Raw genomic sequence first — 19,508 nt, forward strand, 5'->3', positions numbered from 1 at the left:
CCGGAAAATTCCCCATCAGCAATTTAGTAAACAACCATTTTCATCAGAACACTGTGAGAGCAATTTACCAGGAAGCGATTTACAGCAAAGAGTTAAAACTCCATTACATTTACCATTCCCTGGTGAATAAAAGATGTCCCCTATCCAACCTCTCCTTAAGTTTATTGATTCCTCTGCCGTTCAATGGGATTCCTGTAAACAGGCTATATCTGCCCCCAGTTTAGCTAAATGTGTTAACACCCTCTGCCTTTTAATAGGCAGATGCAAACCTCTGAAATTCCAAGAGACAGGTTTTAAGGACATAAGACGGACATGAAAATAAATAAAGGACACCAGTCAAGGCAGATCATCAGACAACAGTAAGCATAAGCATACCAAAGAACAAACCAACTATATTCCAAGTGAATCAAACAGACCAGGAAAATAAAGAAAGAAAAACAAAGATGTAAGTGTAAATGCGACATTCGAGAAGAACCTGAGAAAGATGAAGAGAAAGGGGTAGAAAAGACAAGGGAAAAAAAGTAGAAATACAGGAAAAAAGACATACCTAAAGATATCAAACAGAAATGAGGGGGGGTGAAACCACATGGAACAAGTGGCACGCCCAAATTCGATGGAACGGAAGACGAGGGAAGGGCCACACCACATGTGATGAAACAACGGCAGGATACAACAAGTCTGTAAAGGGAAAAAATTTAAAAAATTGTTATAAGGAAGCTAAACGGAAAAATGCTAAAAGCAAAGTAGAAACATGTTAAAATGCATCACAGCACAACATTAAACTGAACAATAATGGGGTACAATTCCAATATAACAACAAAGAGAAAAAAGGGAAAATTATCCCAGAAAATTAATGACATTAAATGGTTTGAGATGACGAGGCTCCTGAGAATTCCATGACCTCTGTTTTGCAGAAGTTTATAAAGTTCCGCAGTTTGATTGGATCATCATAAGTTGTTGTTTTGTTCTTGTAAGTGACTTTGAGGAGACAAGGATGGAAAAGTCCGTAGCGGGCTCCTAAAGAACGTAGATCAGGTCTCATGTTAAGAAACTCTACGTCTAGTTGCTGTGACTTTGGCGTAATCTTGTGAGAAGAATAAGATTGAAACAGACCATACGACATGTTGGGTTGACTTGACAGCTGCAAGAACCTTTAATTAGTCTGTGTATTCAAGGAAATACAGTATGACTCCTCTCGGTCTTCGAGAGTTCGATAAGCCAGATAGTTGATGACCAAGCCTATGAGCACTTTGGATATTAAGCGCAGTATCCTCTGGCATGTGTAGTAGCTTGGGAAGAAAGGATTTGAAGAAGAGGGGAGGATCTGAGCCCTCTGTTCCTTCTGGTAGGCCGTAAATACATAGGTTATTCCTTCTATTTCGGTTTTCAAGGTCTTCAACCAGTTTTTGAAGTGTGGAAACCTGGGATTTGAGTGCATTGACTTTAGTGTCAGTGAGCCCAAAAGAAGACGCGCTATGTTCAACTGCCGTGAGTCTTTCATCCATCTGGGACCAATTATCAGTGAGGAACTGCAGCTTGGTGTTTGTTTCCTCCATAAAAGGTCAGAGGGCGCGTATTTCCTCCAACAACAACTCCAATGAAACAGGGGAAGAAGGTTTTAGTGGAGAGGGCGAATCCTTTTTCCATCATTTTGTAGTAGTCTTCCCTGCTGCTAGAGGAGTAGAGTTTGACGATACAGGCCCCTTGGGTAAAGACAGTAGAGAGTCCTCCATCTTGGAGAATTCTGTGAAGATTCTGGAATTCTTGATAAAAGATTGTGTGGAGCGCAAAGCAGGAGGACCACGTTTTTTTATTCTTCCCATGTAAGACAGTAAGGAGGAAAATCCATAGGTTATGGGCGACGTTACAGAGCCAACAAAAATCGTCGACATAGTATGTTCATTGGAAAATACAGAGAGCCAACATGCTAGTAATGTTCCGTAAAATTAAAAAATAACCAAGTCGAAGGGCATGTAAATAGTAGTTCTCCACGAAGTAGATTTTTCCATATGAAACAGTATGAAAATGGATAATGTCCAGAAGCCCTGCTATGAAGGATGGTCACATTAGAACTTCCGTGTGAAAGGGATCTTCAGAGCTTCCCACTGGCAGTATAAAAGCATGTTATGCACTAAACTGGAAAAACTTACTGCTTCAAGCGAACCTTGCTAGTGAGCTCTGGATGTGGAGACAAATGAAGGCCAGACATTAATAATTCAGACTGAGCTAAAATGGCGGCCATTAACTTTACTTCCCTCAGCAAAAGAATAACTTGAGGGGAAACATAAACGCAAGCAAGCAGACAAGTAAGCAGCTATTTGTGAAAAACTGTTCCAAAAACGAATTGTTGGAAGGGCGCATACCACCGCGATAAAGGACTTGATGAAGCAGCAGCATTCTTAAGGAATCTCCACACACAAAATGGCGGCCGTATTTCATGACACACCGAAACCGGAGGTACCTTCGTGTAAATTAGGCTTCCGGAACCAAGAAAGTAATCGCTCTAGACATCGTCTGGGTTAGGATATCCTCTGCAACCAGAAGCGCAGAGTTAGCTGTGTTCAGAGAGCAGATTAGTGCGGACCCACAGCGTTGCTCCAAGGAGTCTCACTCGGGCGCTGCCATGCTCGTCGGTTGTCAAGCCACGCTCCCAGTTTGGCGTATTTTAATAAGAGGAATTATACGCTAAAAACATTTCCGAAGGTCTTGAAGCTATCTGGTTCTTTTTAGTGATGTTAATATGAATGTTTCTTTCCGATTAGTGTGTCATTGCCCATTCTTGCTACATATTCCATGTGGATAAACTGCTGCCTCAAAGATTAGTTTGGAGGTGATGCTTCTGAAATGGACACCTTTTTCTAATGTTATTTCTGCAAAGGTTGTGTTACATTATTTATTTCACTCCAGTCTTTTGTAAAACAGCACTTACGCACCTATGAAAAAAAACAGACAAAATGTTTTTATTTGTGACTAGTTGAAAATGTAAAAAAGGTAAAGTAGTCCAAAGTACACCAAGTTTCGCTAATTAGCAACTGATTAACTGAGGTCAATAATTTGGTTAAACTTTTTTATGTCGTTAAAAAAGGCTCTTACAGATCCAATACAACAAGCAGGCAAGTGTTCTAAAGTTTAGAAACTCATGCAGTGAACCCCGGCAACCAGACAGGGGGACATGTTTCATAAAGATTGCCCACTGTAAGTCAGTGCGCGGTTCAGGGCAATCTAGGCATGCAAAGAGTGCAGCTGGGCATATTTTACAAAAAAGCAACCTAAGTTACAGCAATGAGATTTAATGAGGGTCAAACCCAATATACCCTTGAGGGCTTGGGCAGATAAATGCGGAAGGGTAAATGTGCCAACAAGGGATTTTGTTTAGAATGAATATATTATTTAGAAATTTCAGTGAACTAAATCAATAAACATGTTAAGATGAAATAACACCACTGTGAAATCAATCCACTGATCTGAACAACAATAATATATAATAACAACAACGCACACAGGGGTTCTTTTTGTGATTTAAGCACAATGATTTTTATATTTTCATCAAAAGTAAAAGGAGTACAGAAGAGACATAAATTGGAGCAATATATCATGAAAAGAGGCTGTTTCGACTCAGGCGGACCCCCATTGGTATTCTGGAGACTAACGTCAGAAATCTGTGAAATTACGGCAGGATTGACTCCCATATAAATACGAATTGGCAGTTGCAGGTGCTAAGCACTTCCTGTATAAATACCTTCACGGTTTTAATCAAAGTCACGTGAGAACACTATTGAGACTTCAAAGAGTCTTTTTTACGCAATTATTGTCCTGAAGATGGTCTGACGGATTGACACCACCCAAGACCGAAACGTCGACTTTACCATCTACTTCCAGTTTATTTGTTATGTACAGTAGACCATATGCTCAACAAAGAGTTCTGTCTCTGTTCAAACCAATTAGGAATAGATGTGTTTGTTTGATGAAATGAGGACTTAATCTCGTCCCCTCTTTTCATGATATATTGCTCCAATTTATGTCTCTTCTGTACTCCTTTTACTTTTGATGAAAATATAAAAATCATTGTGCTTAAATCACAAAAAGAACCCCCGTGTGCGTTGTTGTTATTATATATTATTGTTGTTCAGATCAGTGGATTGATTTCACAGTGGTGTTATTTCATCTTAACATGTTTATTGATTTAGTTCACTGAAATTTCTAAATAATATATTCATTCTAAACAAAATCCCTTGTTGGCACATTTACCCTTCCCCCTAAGTTACAGCAAAGCATAGGCCTGGTAATTGGTTATAAATATAAATAACTTAAGGTGGTCATTTAATCATCGGTGCTCCTGCTGTTCCCCTCTTTAACCAGAGTAAGGGGAAGCACTGGAGGCATAACCTCAGCTGTCATAAACCTTTGACCTGACTATCCATCCACCTTAGGGCCGTCAGGTCACTTTGACGGTAGCCCCACCCTACCTGCTGCAGGGCGGGTCACTCTTATTTCCTACATGGGACCTCCATGCAAGGCATTGCTGTTCTCCTCATCTAGCTGCAATCCTATATCTTAGAACTTACTTGTCCAGTCTATTCTATGACAATTTAAATTTGCTATAGTGTCTTGAGATGAGATGTGGATTGCTAAGTCAATGGAATGCAGCAACAAGGTTCTGGACCTTTTATGAGTGTTCTGCAGTACCAGTAAGTGCATGAAAAGCAATGCTAATGGGGGTGTTCCTGTGAATAAATAAAAAATACCTTCCCCTGCCTTTGCCCATGCCTTCTTTACTGAAAACGACTGATTTTGGTTGCTTAATCTTCATGTAAACCATATTACCATCAGCATGTAAAATAAGTAATTAACTTACTAGTCAGTAGCCTCTCTATTGTAGACTTTGATTTTTTTAAACTGGAGGATAAGCAATGCTATACTTTTTTCTTACTGTACTTCTTTCTAGGAAATGGAGTAATTTCTCAGGCAGCGGACAGCATTTCAGATGGAACAAACACAGTTCATTTTCATTCGGACTGTGAGGATGTCATGACAGTACAAGCAGGAGAAGTTAAGTTTGTCACCAATCCCAGTAATTCGCCCAATGGCTTAAGGTAATCAGCAGTACACTTATCTGATTGGTTTGCACATTGATCCTTAAAAACGTTTATCGCCAAGTGTAGTGTAAAAAATTCCAGGTGTCCATTAATGCTATTGACCCTCAAGACGTTAAAGAGGAGGAATGAAATAGAGTTATGAGAAAACTAGACTATGAGCAGGCAATGGTTGATGGGGACCATGCAGTGTGCAGCCTGCATAAGTCTACAGCAGAGCTGTAGAGTCTGAAGCCGGCCCTGAACCAGGTGATTGTTGTGACTTCAGTTTGGTTATAAGGTCTCTTGCTATGAAGAACAGCACTTCTAAAGTGTATATTAATTATTCAGCAATCTGTTTAAAAATGTTGATAATTATTCATAACTGCATTAGAAATCCATACTTTGTGTATTTCGGTATATCATTCAATAACTTTGTTCGATTCGAAAAAAAATCATAAAAGTATACATATTTAACATACAAACTCACAAATGGTATTTCTTATCAAAAAGGTACGAATACATAAGTGGCAAAGACCGTATATCAAAAACACATTATCTATAGACACTATATTCTTTATAAAAAGTTATTTAAAATTCAATACGATAACACTAATAAAAATTGCATTAAAAACAGCAAACAATTTATAAAACTCTATTACTCCAGATTTCCCAATGGACTTACGGTCAATCTATATCTCCGCGGACATTTAATAACTTCCTTTAGACACAAACAAAGATATAAAGCGCAATGTGCATTTTTTTACTACATCATCAAGTTTGTAGATTGTAGAAAGCAAAGTATACTTCAAAACTATAAAAACTTATATATTGGTGGGTTAGCCTCTCACACCAACCCACTTGATTTTGTAGGGTAGCTACCACGACTCAGGTTATTTTAGCTGAATATGTTCATATAGGTTATCAATTCTATAAGTAACTTATAGCAGGGGACATACTATCAATAACGATTTCTGATTGAGAGTGCCAATCTAATAAAACTGATCATAGAGCTACATATAGCAGCAGTTTGTAATGTTCTTAAATGTTCAAAACCTTCCTTAAAATTGCAAGGTCTAATTTCCCTTAAGATAGGTTTAATAAAACAATCTCTTGGAGCTTTGTAAAGTGTGCAAAAAAGTGCAAAGTGCAGAGTGCTTTGTTCAGCTTCATTGTCACATGGGCAAGGGGGTAGCCTCTCACACCAACCCCCTTGCTTCGGAAAAGCAACCAAAAAATGCAATATTTTTAACCGAAATCTGGTCAAATAAAAACGCCACTGCGTATGTGTAGTGAAAGACAAGTAAAATTGATACTTTAATGTAACTGCCTGGTATAATGGTTGTTCATCATATTTAGATGAGACCAGCATACTACGATATGCATTCTTGATCGCCATCTTTGAGCCTGGGTTAATAGAGTCAGGATTATCATATAAATTACCAAGGCCAATTTTATAAAAGGCTTCCTTTACATAACTTAACCATGGGATCCGCATGGCATGTTCAAATTTCTTTTGAAAGGTGCAAATCATCTGAGGACCATACTTTTCCCCATAGGAGCAATGGGGACATATGGATACTATCGCTCACAAAGTCAAGACCCATCTCAGAATGACAAAATATATTAGGAGAACTATTTGAAACTGATAAAAGACGTTTTAAAAACTTGTTCTCCCTAACTTGTAATTGGATGCTTTTATGGTATCCCCACACCCCTGCTCCATAGGTAGCAACCGGCAAGAATTTAGATCTATACAATGTCTTTAATTCAGCAATAGGTTTTTGGCCTAATTTTCTTGTAAAACGAAAAAGGGCCTCTATAGATCTTGTTGTCCCAACTCAAAGTTTTGTGAAAAAGATTTCCCAAATAGTTGAAATTTGTTACTTTGGCAATAGTCACATTTTCTATAACAAATTTACAAGTTTTGGTCCTATTTGGGCCACAGACCATAATAAACGATTTTGTAAAATTAACCTTTAGATCTAGCCCCAACATAAATTCATTAAAAGCATTCAGGCATGTTTGCATACTATTTGCAGTTAACGTCATCAATACAGCGTCGTCTGCGAAGGACAATAAAGGTATTTGTTTGCCATTTATTTTAGGAAAGTCCGCACCTTTTTCCAATAGGAATTTTTCTAAACCATTTGTGTAAACTAAAAACAAGAAAGGGGCCAAAATGCAGCCCTGACGAACGCCTTCAGTTGATGGAATCGGCCCTGCCTTTTCGCCCCCAGGGCCATATCGAATGGACAGAGAGGTAGCAGCATGTAATCTCCGCAACAGCGTGACAAAAGGTTCCTCGAACCCCATAGACTCCATCAATAACCACAATTTCTTCCTACACACAGTGTCGAAAGCACTGGATAAGTCCATGAAGGCCAGGTGTATAGAAACACCCCTAGCCTTCATGTACTTACCCATGATCAGGGCCAGATTGAGACACTGCCTCCGTTGTCCCCCTACCCTTTCTAAACCCATCCTGTGAGTCCACAATAAGGCCAGAGGTATTTGTCCATGTCTCTAAACGGGCCAATATCACTCTCCTCATAAGTTTACAAGAGGCATCAATCAAGGAAATTGGCCTGTAACAGCAAGGGTTACTTTTATCACCTTTTTTGAAAATTGGCACAACTACTGCCTTTTTCCAAAATAAGGGGATACGTCCCACGATGATCGCCTTGAAAACGTTAAGCAACAATGGTGCCCAAACTTCAAGATTGTTCTTAAACAGATCCAAGGGTACAGCATCAGGACCTGGTGCCTTAAGTGGAATACCTTTTCTCAGTGCCTCCTCCACCTCTCCCAAAGAAAGTGAGAGACTAAGTTGTTGTGCAGACTCAGTGTTAAAATCAATTTCATCCTCACCTTCACCTAACAATGTGACACCCTTTGGGTTAAAAATCCTGGAATAATGGATCTCCCAGGCTTCCCCAGTTATATGGGCAATCATGATTCTATTTTCATTACTGAGGAAGGGACGATTTATTACCTCCCAAAATCATCTACTATCCCTTAAATCAGAGGCTTTCTCGAGGTCATCCCATGCTTGCTTTTTCAGTTCCAATTTCCTTTTATCAATGGTTTCTTTATAATTTTTTCTTGCCTTTCTAACCAGTTCCTTATCCCGAGGGACTCCATGTAACGCCTTCCTCAATAGTGTTTGAGCCGCGGAGCATTCAGCATCAAACCATTTATGCTCCCGAGTATCCCCCTTCCCTGCAGGTTTGAGTAGGTATGTGGCCACACGCCCAGAGAGAGCTTCAAAATTCTGAACTATTAATTCAGGATCACAAGTGCTCGTTAAACAAATATCTACTTGTGATCGATTAATTCTGAAGATTGTTTCCTCCAATTTTGTAGGATTTACCCTATCCCACTTTAACCTAAGGCCATGATTATGATCATATTTCATCGTATGTTCAAAGGACTGTTCCCTGTCAACAATGGTGCTCAATATTAAAACAAGTGGATTGTGGTCACTGGCTGGATTTATTTCTATTTTAAAATCATCAATAAGATAAGCATACCAGCTCGAAATTAACACAAAATCCCTTATACTCATTTGGCCCCCAGTCCCTTGAAAAGTTGGTATTGGCACCGTTGGGGTACTGGTCGACATTTCTAACATGCAGAGGTCATTTACCGCAATGATGTCATTCAAGGCATCACCCTGTGTAGTGTGCTTAAAATGTGAAAGTAGTTGCTCATTTATATCAAGTAGCCCGCAGGCCCTGGTTGCACTCTGGCAGCATGTAGTACAATTAAAGTCACCCAGCCAGATAATACAGAGGGGTGAAAAACTTTCGGTCACTTTCGCTATTTCAGCCTGTAAACCATCTATAATAGATATATTGTGGATGTCAAAAATATTATAGTACCAGTTAATTAAATGTAATGGGACCGGGAGGAGGTTTTTGATCAAAATCAGTTGATACCATGGAGAGGCCACTATTTTATCTATTTTCAATGACTTATATTTTACCGAAATGGAAGTCATTAGGCCACCTTTTGCTCTCCCAGCCAATGAAGGTTCAGCATGGACGATAGATGAACAATATCCATTCAAATTTTGATCAGTTCTGCTCCAAGTCTCTTGGAGACAGATTATATCAAATGATTTAATATATTTCATCCATACCTCGTCCCGTAATCTTCGTGAAATGCCTGCCACATTCCACGAGATTAGACGAAATGTACATCTATCCCTTTGTTTGCTTATTATATCTGGATGTTTACTCAGGCTAACACCATCCCCCATTTGGCCAACCTGTATGGAGTTCTGGTCATCCTCCCCATCTATAGCCAGGGCCCACGTTATTCCCTCATCAAGAGGCAGCTGGAGCTCACCACCTTCCCCCAAGGGATCTATGGCTAATATATGCTCATTGTTGTTCCCATGACATAATAACGGTACAGTCATATCCTTGGCATCAATTTTCTTAGCAGGCCCTATTTGTAGTCAATCGACCTCAGCCAAGGTACTTAAGGGGCCAAAGCGGTTTGCATGAAACCATGGTGGACACTGTGGTTGCTGGTTTACTTTATTTTGGGAATCTATTCTTATTGGATTAGATTGCCATGCAGGTGGGCGATAAAAGAACCCCAACGGTAAAATCATAACCTCTGATTTCCCCATGAGTTGGTTAGACATCCTATCGATTATCGTTCTCACCAGCCCTGGGGACTTAAAAGTTAAAACTATACAATCCCCCTCCAGGGATTTCTCACTTGATCCAACCCATCTGACCCTACGAGTCATTTTAAGTTCTAGAAACAGGGGTTTACTCATGTCTTAGCATTTATAAGGTACAGTGATTTGTTCCTCAAGGACGGCCAGTCCTCCCCTTCCCCTGATGTTAATGGGCATACCTTTGCTAAAACAACAATGTAGGGTGTAGTTTCAGGTGGCAAATTTAGAGTTGAATCTGGACTATTGGCTACCAAAACGCGTGGCGAACATTCCCTAGCAGGGATCTTTACCGGTCTTTCTTCATTTTGAGTGTTTCCTGCACCTGGTAGTTTATTCTTACTCATAGAATTTATACTTGGATTACCTTCCTGGGTCGAGCTGTTCACTTCAGTGAGGTGATCTATATGATCCCTAGGAATCCCTGACTGTGTCATTCTTGTCCCCATACAGTCCAATATGGCAATTTCCCGTCTTCTATTTTTACCCATTTGGTTATTCAACTCAGGCCTCAATTCAAATTGCGATACACCAGGGTTTGAATGTTGATTCTCTATACATAGCAACCGATTATCAATATCAGCCAATCTAGACAAAATGGGTTGTAAATGAGCATTCATCACTACCTCCATCCTATTCCAAAATCCTTCCTCCATGCTCTGGTGTACAATCGGGGCCATCTAATTAGGTGTTCTATTTATTGATGTGGAGTCACAACTCTCAATCACTAATTCTAGTGCTAACTCAGTGGTCTCTTGCATGGCCTTCTTTACCGGGGGTTTAGGAATATGCTGTTTACGAGGTGTCTTTACTACCTGACCCTTTCGTTTTTTAACCAATGGGTTGGGCTGCTTCCGCTTATTTGTTTAGTTTTTTGTGCCCATTACAGTTGGTTTGAATCTCTTGGATTCTGGGAGAGTCTGGGAGCATCAGGGGAGACCCATTAGATTGGAATCCTTCTTCCAAGTGACCCCCATCTAGGTTTGTATTGATAGTACTGGTAGCAGCATTGCGACTCTGATGCAATTGTGAGTCTAGTGACAACCTACGTTTGGTTAATTTAATTTCATTTACAATTACAGATGTAGCTTTTATTAAAAAGGCATCCAGGGTACCTACTACCCCTTTTCCTTTAACTTCCTTTGTTTTTGTCATTATTGACATAGCTACGGCTAAAAACATAAATTTGAATAAATTACAGCCAAAAAAGGCCTCCTACGTGTAAAACAGCATACATCAATCCCACTCAATTTAACAGCAATCGTCACCCCGCACAATATGTACACGATGTAATGTCCAGCCACTGCCCTTATAGAAGTGCCAAAAGTCTTACTTCATCCGATTTGTCAAATGTTAGTTGCGTGGGCCCGGCCTTGCCTCTTCTGGCCCCTAACGGCCACAGACGGCCTGCCCTTTGCCCGGGCTTAGCAATGCGGGGGCTCTCCCAAGTTCTTAAGCGCCTCCGGGCGCGGGATGGGCGTATGCAGCTGCGGCTTTCCTGCTGCAAAAAACTCTCGGGCAATGTAGACTCCCCTCTGTGCGGCCGCCCTATAGTGACAGAGGCCGCGGCGGTGGGGGTGGGGGTAGACTTGCACCGGGAGCAGGAGCAAGGGGAAGAGGGCCCGAGACGTCAAAAGCAAAGGTACGTTTTGCCCCCAAAGCGTTGAAGCAATAGTTCCACAAGGGGTTTCAAGTTATTTCAAATAGAGTCCAGAAAGGACTCAATTTCCCAGAATGCAACAGTCTGTAGCACCATCAATGCAGAGCAGTTCAAAGACAGAGTCTAAGCAAAGCGCTTGTTTTTTCAGTAAGTATTGCCTCTTTACCTCTCTTCTTCACCTCGCTCACCTCTTCAGCCGGCCGCTCGAGTCATGCACCTTTTCCCAAAACTCTTCACAGGACTTCAAGCTCTTCTGGGGCTCTGTCCGTCCGATTGCACGCCGTACTCTATACTCCGCAGTCTGTCCTAATGTCAACACTCGGCTCCAACCAGTCAAGGAACCAGTAGGTTCAGGCGAAGCAGGCAGACATTTTAATCGCGTTGGCTCCCTTTCTAACACCTGGCATCAAAAAGCAGCTCAAGAAACACACTGCGGGAGAGCAGTTCAGGGGGAGCCACGAAAAACTTCCCAGCTGATTTTGTATCGGCGGTCAACCCCCGCCTCCGCCATCCAATCTCGGTGTCCGCTTGTTCAGCCTGCCGCGAGCTCTTCCGAGAGAGGGATTTCCGATTCCAAGTCTAGCGTTTAGCTCGCGGGGCCCGACATGAGCTTCTCCTCTGACTTCTCCAGTATCTTTCCTCAGGGGTTTACGGGGCGGTCGAAAACAGAGGGTTCTCGCAGCGCCTGTCACCATCAGGTCCAAGGTTACGTGATGTACTTTCTGGTGATCAGTATATCCTTTTACAATGTTTGACAAGACACAACTGCAAAATATTAAAAAACCACCTTTGCTTAACTCTGATTTTCTCCCAGTCTACCACGGCCAGATAGCCAAGAGTCGCGCTTTGGGCTTTTTGGCAGTGTTTTGGATGAAAACTTTAAAATTGCATTGCTACGGTCCTACTCATTGGATTTTTGTCACTTTAGTGTTGATTTATTTATTACATTTTACTCTGTTTTTCTAAATTGTGTGGGATTTGTCTTGTGTTGTGTTTCCACTTCATTACTGTTTGAAGTGCTGCACAAATACTTTACACATTGTCTCTAAGTTAAGCCTGACTGATCTGTTCCAAACTACCAAAGGGTTAGGCAAGGGTTAATTTGGGGTTTGATTGTGCCTCACTCTGACAAGGATTGTGGTTTCTTCTTGAGTAGGGCTCCCTCCTCAACCATTAACCAAATGTCTCCCAGTAACTTCGTTACTTCTTTCGTGTTTAGGCTTACATCATGTCACTCTTGTTTGATTACAAACAAATCAAAAATATTTGGGGGGATGTGGGGGGATTCCTTTTTTTACTCATGATCTTGCTTTATATATTTTACTTACTCGTGTTTCTCTTTGTGTCTTGCTGCTATTTTTTCTGTTTTAATTTTCCAGCAATTAATATGATTTTCAAACTTACGATCTTTAGCTGGTTTGTGCTTCTCAGCTACTTTTGAACAGATGTTATGGCCTTGTATTTGTTGCTGCTTTTGGACGTAGCAAGTCATGGTTTCCTATATACCTTTGGCCGCCGCCATTTTTCACCGATATTCATATGGTTTTTTGGGTGCTTTCTTTATGCTTCTTGACATTGCCCCTTAGATAATTCTCACTGTGCTATTTGTAATACTAACCATTATGTTTCTATTTCACTTGCTTGCTTTTTATTTGTTCAAATGCTTATACTTCGAATACACCATTGGAGTCGGCTGACTAAATGGGCCGCTTGTGCATGTCATTCTCCAAGGATAGCAGTGAATGTTAACAGTCCATTTTCATACTCATTATTTTAATGATTACTAGGACTATCAAACGTATGCCTAGTAGGATCTATCCCTGTGTAATTGTCAGTATATTCATATAAGACAACTTCTACATGTATCGCATTACTGAAGCCTGTAGTCAGCCTGAAATTCTGGCACAAAGCAGGCTTTTCTCAATCACCTTTGCACATTCCATTACAGACTCAGCAGATGCTCCTTCTTTGTTTGATGTACACCATAAACCAAGCATTGACATACCAATAGAGCTGGCCATGCCTTTGTCTTTTATATGGCAATTTTGGATGCATTATAAATGTAATAAATGAATGAGACTGTAGGTATGTTTTAAGGTTTCATGTGTAATGGTGCTTGCACTAGTGTTAGGTTTGGTATAAAATGGTGCTTGTACCATTTTGGCAGACATAATGTATTCAATACATACTCTTTACATATAGAACGAGGCTTCTGGTCAGCCTTCTTCCACTATTGGCTTAAGAAATTGTTAAATCTCCCACAGTAGCAGTAGCATTTTATTCTAACTCCTTTCTATTGGCTTAGATGTGTCCTTTTGCTTTTTTGGAGAATACATGAGGAACTATTTTACATTTTAAAAAGCTGACTCTGTCACCACACATTTAATTCTTTATCGCATTCATGGATTGTAAATACAAAGGGGCAGATTTATGTTAGACTTGCGCCACTTGTACGCCGCCGTTGCATCACATTTGTGACGCAGCGGCGGCGTAAACCCTGCGCCACGTTGCGCCCCATTTACATCGTGACGCATCTATGGAGATGCATCATGGTGTAAAGCCCTGCGCCACATTAAACCTGCGTCAGGTTTAATGTATGCAGGGTGGGCGTTCCATCGGAAAAAGCCTCGGAAAAGTGACGCAGTGAGATCTACAAGATTTCACTCAGTCACTTTTCCGACGCTGCTGCGTCAAAACCTTGCACCTGCTATAAGCAGGCGTAAGGCATGACGCAGCATGTTAGGTATGGGCAGCCCCTAAACATTGCTGGAGTTGCGTCGTGCTTGCGACACGACTCCAGCAATGCGCCGCCCTTACGCCATCAGATGCGTCACGCATCTGTTTATCCTTGCGCCACGATGCGCTGCATTGTAAATGCGGCGCATCTGTGGTGGCGCAAGGGTAAACTTGCGTGACACATCTTTCCTGGCGCATCCCTGCTGATTTGCAGGGATGCGCCAGGAAACACAAATCTGCCCCAAAGCTTTTTCTTTGTATTGAACTGCAGAAGGATTTTTTTATTTGCTTTTGTCATCGTTAGACGAGGAGAAATGAGTCCCCGCACAACTGTGGTAAATTTTAAATTACCTGTACTTAATTTATGCGGTAAAATTCAATAAGGATAACTCAGAATAAATAAGAGGCAGAATCCGTGATATTTGAGGTTTTAAAAGGGGATTTATTCCTTACAAAGGAATTGGTTCGAACCAGGCAATCGGATTCCGTCACCACGAAGGTTCGGGAAGGGATTGAGCATACTTTATTGACAGGTTATCATATATATAGTCAATGCATTACAGTAAAGGCAGATGCAGGAGGCGTAACAGCTGAGAAGAGAGATAAGAATACACATACGTAATGAAAAAGGCGTTACAATAGGCGTGCATAAGGGCATGTACTAGAAACGTCATTCTGAGGATGACACAGGTGGGTGGATCCATAAGAGAATCCTGCAAGGTCAGCAGAAATACATGGCAGAGATGCGCGCACAGTAGCATGACGTGTGATTGACGTATATCTGGAGGGTGAAGGGGACTTGACATTTAGCCCTACATGAGGAGACAGAAGTCTGGGATGTCAGAACAACCTAATCCCAAATCGTATCTAATATCTTGTGTTTAAGGAACTGTATTATCTGGAAGGAAAGGTCTCTCAGGCAGAGGCTATCCTATACTGACTGCTAGTGCGTGTATAAGCGTCTACGTGTCTACATGAGATGCGAGGGGGCACGGGCCTACCATGGTAACGGGAGCTATGAATTACTTGCACGGAGACAGTAAGGCCGGGCCCTTTGCTCTGCAGCTGGAAGGATGTTTACCTAAACTACTAGACAGGAATGCATTTCTCGAGGAGCGGAGCAGATAACTTGAAGGCTAAATACAGTCTTGGCAGGCAACAGGCCGAGCCGGGCACCGTTAGCCGCGCTGGGAGTAAGACAAAGGTCATGGATACAGATGCAGGTCCAGGCTGGAGCATTCAGAGGCAGAAGGCAGGAAAAGGCTCGATGGCAGAATTCAGGGCCTAACTTGCCAGAGCTGAAAACGTGAAAGGTGCACCATATAAAGACGGTGGCAAGGCATACTTAGGAACGGAATATTCGACCCATTCATGGCGGATCTGAAAGAGGACATGTTAACGTTGGACACAAATGTATTTGCGTCTTCATAGCTGGAAGTGGAGGGAACATACATGTACTTGTAGCACGTACATGGAGCCGTTGGGGTCTGAGATAGGGGACACAATTGATCATAAAAATTCATATTTCCTCATTCCCTCCTTGTCCCCTACGGACCCTTCATGATATATCGATCCTCAGGAATCCATCAATCTGTTCATGTGACATCATTTGCTCTTCTTTCTTCTTACGGGATTTTGAATGAGAACTTGAACGTGGAATACATGATGTGGCACACAGGCCGCAAATCGCTGGCCCACATTGTAGACACAGGCAGCAACTGAATACTATGAGAAGGGCAATACCTAGGAAGGATAGGACTTTCCATCCCCAGGCTGACAACACACTCCAGAACCAACCGGACCAAGTCCAGGTGCCTGGATTCTGGTGTATCTGACTTGCAATCTTATGAAGACGAGTTATGGCTTTATATACTGATGGCGCGTTTTCTGGAATGAAAACACAGCAACTCGATCCGATGACTCTACAAGCTCCGCCCCTATCGGCCAGGATGACGTCAAGGACAAGACGATTTTGGAGAACAACAATCCGCATCGCAGACTGCTCCTCTGTTAAGTTGCCTAGGGCAGAGGTAGTTTCATTCACTACTGCTTCAAGGGTTCTGGTTAATTTACGTATCAGTTTACTATTAGAGACAACACCTATGTAGGGAAAGAGACCTTTATTGAAGTCTGTGTATTGTTCCCATGCCGTTTCAGTGTAGTCGACAATCGGGAGATCTCTCTGGGGTCTATTGTGTACTAGATGGGTATTTCTATGATAATCAGGAGGGGCTAGAAAAACAGGTGGCAGAAGGAATGCAATGTAACAGGTACCATCCCAATCTAGAGGTAAACGTATATATGCGGTATGACCACAAATGAAGTAGGAATGACGGGAAGCTCTAAATGTAGACTTGCCTTGATCACTGAATTCGATCACAGTAGTACATTTACTATGACCCAGGTGTACTGAACCATTCTTTCTTACACATAATTCACCTTTGACTGGTAATACTGACATAGCAGGCAAGACTGGTGCAGCTTCGGATTCAACATTCAGAATCATGAGGTTAAGTGTAAAGTTACCTAATCCATATACTTCATTTTCTAGATCAGTTCCTGTCCCTTTGGGAAGTCCCTCTTTGTTAGGGTAGCAGGCTTTAAGCAAAACTAAGTTCAGGTTTCCCCATACCCAGTTGCTCTGGTAAACTACGGTATTTGAATCCAAAGAATTAATCAAACTAAACCATGCACCACAGGAACCATTGTGTGTGAATGGATACGGAAAGAGGGGCAGAACTCCCTTGTATTTCTGGTAGGGAGGGAGTCGGCCACATATCCAACAATTTGTAGCGTTGTTGGTCTGATGGGAATGATGTAACATACTAATGAATGTGTTGTTGCGCAGCGCAAGTCTGTAGGGCAACTCATGTGGAGGTAATTCGCTAAAAGAGTGTTCGGCAGTAACATTGAAAGCAGAATGTGCACGCTTGAAAATAGGGTAGTATATGTGCAACAGTATACTTGCAGCAATAATCAGAAGATTTAGAAAAAACATAATCAATAATGTCACTATACAGTGACTACGAAGTGATTTACAATATGCACGTTTCTTGAGCTGTTTCTGTCTATCTCTCTCTCGATTTCGGTCTAGAGGATACATGTCAGAGACTAATTTAACCGATTCACCTAGGAGAGGACTTAAACAATTAAATTGTCTGACTTGCTAGACCTTAGTTTCAGTTTATATTCCTGGGAAGCAGTTTTCTCGACCAGGGGGAGTTTTGAGTCAGTCTGTGGAGGAGGGCAGGGCTGAGAGTTCAAATCAGAAGGCAGTCCGTGAAATTTCTTGATATGGCTCGAATGTAGCCAACCCTTGCGACCCTCAATCTTCACTGCTGTCCTCGTGGTCAGAAGTACTAGTTTCGGCGTTTGCCAGCGAGGCTCCAGCGGGCTCCTCCTGTCGAAATTTCTTATAAACACGTAGTCTCCGGGGACCACTTCATGGGGCTTCACCTCGGTGTTGTCGGGAAAGGCTGCAGCTACCTGTGAACGGCAAGATTGTAGTGCAGACATCAAGGAAGCAAGGTAATCTGTCAGCATATTACAATCAACATCAGTGATTTTACGAGGTATAGGCGTCCCCCACATATTTGGTGGCCTACCGAAGACCACCTCGTACGGGGATAGCCCTGTTCGAGAATGTGCTATCATTCTCATGTAAAAGAGCGCAACTGGTAAAGCTACTATCCAGTCGACGCCTTTCTCTCTGCAGATTTTAGAAAGTCGTATTTTCAGAGTCTGATTATGACGCTCCACGAGACCTGCTGCCTCGGGATGCCGGACACAGTGGAATTTCCATTGATAGCCTAACAGGAGTGTAATGTGTTTCATTAGCTCGGATGAGAACGGCTGACCATTATCTGAGTACACGATACGGGGCAAACCATACCGTGGGAAGAATTCACGAACCAGCTGCTTGGCAGTGGTCGGAGCAGTGTAATCTGGGACTGGATATGCTTCTGTCCAACGAGAAAGTGCGCATACAACTACGAGGACATATTTGAATCCTCGACAACGTTCCATCTGGATATAATCCATCTGGAGGACTTCAAAAGGGTGATCGGGAGGTTGAAATCCACCTTGCTCTACAGGAATGCTTTTACCTGGGTTGAACTGACAACAAATCATGCAAGTACGCACTTTCTGTTTGGCTGCTGCTCGTAAGTGTTTATTGAACCAAATGTTTTGAATACTGTCTAGCATAGCTTTCTCTCCTAGATGCGCTGGACTATGTATTGTGTTAATGATGACTTGAACCATGGAGTCGGGGAGAAACCATGTAGATTTTCCCTTCGTCATCCATCCCTGATCTGTTTGGATCCCTCCTAGTTCAGTCCATTTCTTGATTTCCTCTGGTGTAGCATGTGTCTGTATGTCAATTACATCAAGGGCGGGATCCCTAACTGTCATGCAGTGTGTCGATGTCGGAACTATTGTCTTTGTCAAGTCAGTTGCATGAGTCCGATTCTGCGCTGTTTGCTTAGCTGTTCGGTCTGCTAGGTCGTTACCCTGGGAAATGATATCGGTGACTTTTGTATGGGCCTTGCACTTCATGATAGATATCGCAGTAGGCAGATGTATTGCATCTAACAGAGCTTGAATGAGGGGACCGTGTTGAATGTTGGCACCGTGAGAAGTTAAATAACCTCTCTCTCGCCAGAGGACTCCGAAGTCGTGTACAACTCCGAATGCATAACGTGAATCTGTGTATATGTTGACTCTCTTATTTTTGGCTTGAATACAGGCTTGTGTCAGAGCGATGAGCTCTGCCGCTTGAGCTGACAAGGTGTCAATACAATTCGTTTCAATAACTTCGGTGTCTGTCGTGACTGCGTAAGCGGCCACTAACTCTCCTGTACTTGTTCTCATGCATGAACCATCCACATGAAGTGTCAGGTCTGGATCTGGTAATGGAATGTCTGTCAAGTCTTGTCTGGGTTTCGTCGTAATAGTAATGACTTCAATACAATCATGTGCCAATGGGTCTGTTCCACTTAATGGCAAAAGTGTGGCAGGATTTAATGTACTACAGCGTCTGATTTCTATGTGTGGCTGAAACAATGTCAATTCATAACCTGTCAGTCGTGCTATAGTCAAGTGCTGGGTCTGAGTTCGGTTTAAAAGAACTTCCACGGAATGTGGAACTTGCACTGTCAATTGATGTCCTAATACTATGGAATCGCTTTGTCTGATCGCTAAAGCTGTTGCTGCGACTGATTTCAGGCACGTAGGCAGAGCCTGGGCTACTGGATCTAATGTGCTAGAAAAGTAAGCACACGGTTTGTGTGAACCTGCTTGTTCCTGAGTGAGTACTGACAAGGCAGTACCTTCGCGTTCTGTAACA

The 19,508-nt window shown here is 42.0% G+C and overlaps 1 protein-coding gene across 1 annotated transcript in view; it reads left to right on the top strand.

The window, feature by feature from the left end:
- OVCH2 (ovochymase 2) overlaps positions 1–19,508 on the top strand; it is an 881,024-nt gene that overhangs the window by 848,041 nt on the left and 13,475 nt on the right. Inside the window, exon 21 of the mRNA XM_085648218.1 lies at positions 4,946–5,093. Coding sequence (XP_085504344.1) covers positions 4,946–5,093 — 148 coding nt within the window. The remainder of the gene's footprint in view (positions 1–4,945; positions 5,094–19,508) is intronic.

Source organism: Triturus cristatus, chromosome 3_2, assembly GCF_964204655.1.
Source record: "Triturus cristatus chromosome 3_2, aTriCri1.1, whole genome shotgun sequence".
In the NCBI taxonomy this organism is placed as follows: domain Eukaryota; kingdom Metazoa; phylum Chordata; class Amphibia; order Caudata; family Salamandridae; genus Triturus; species Triturus cristatus.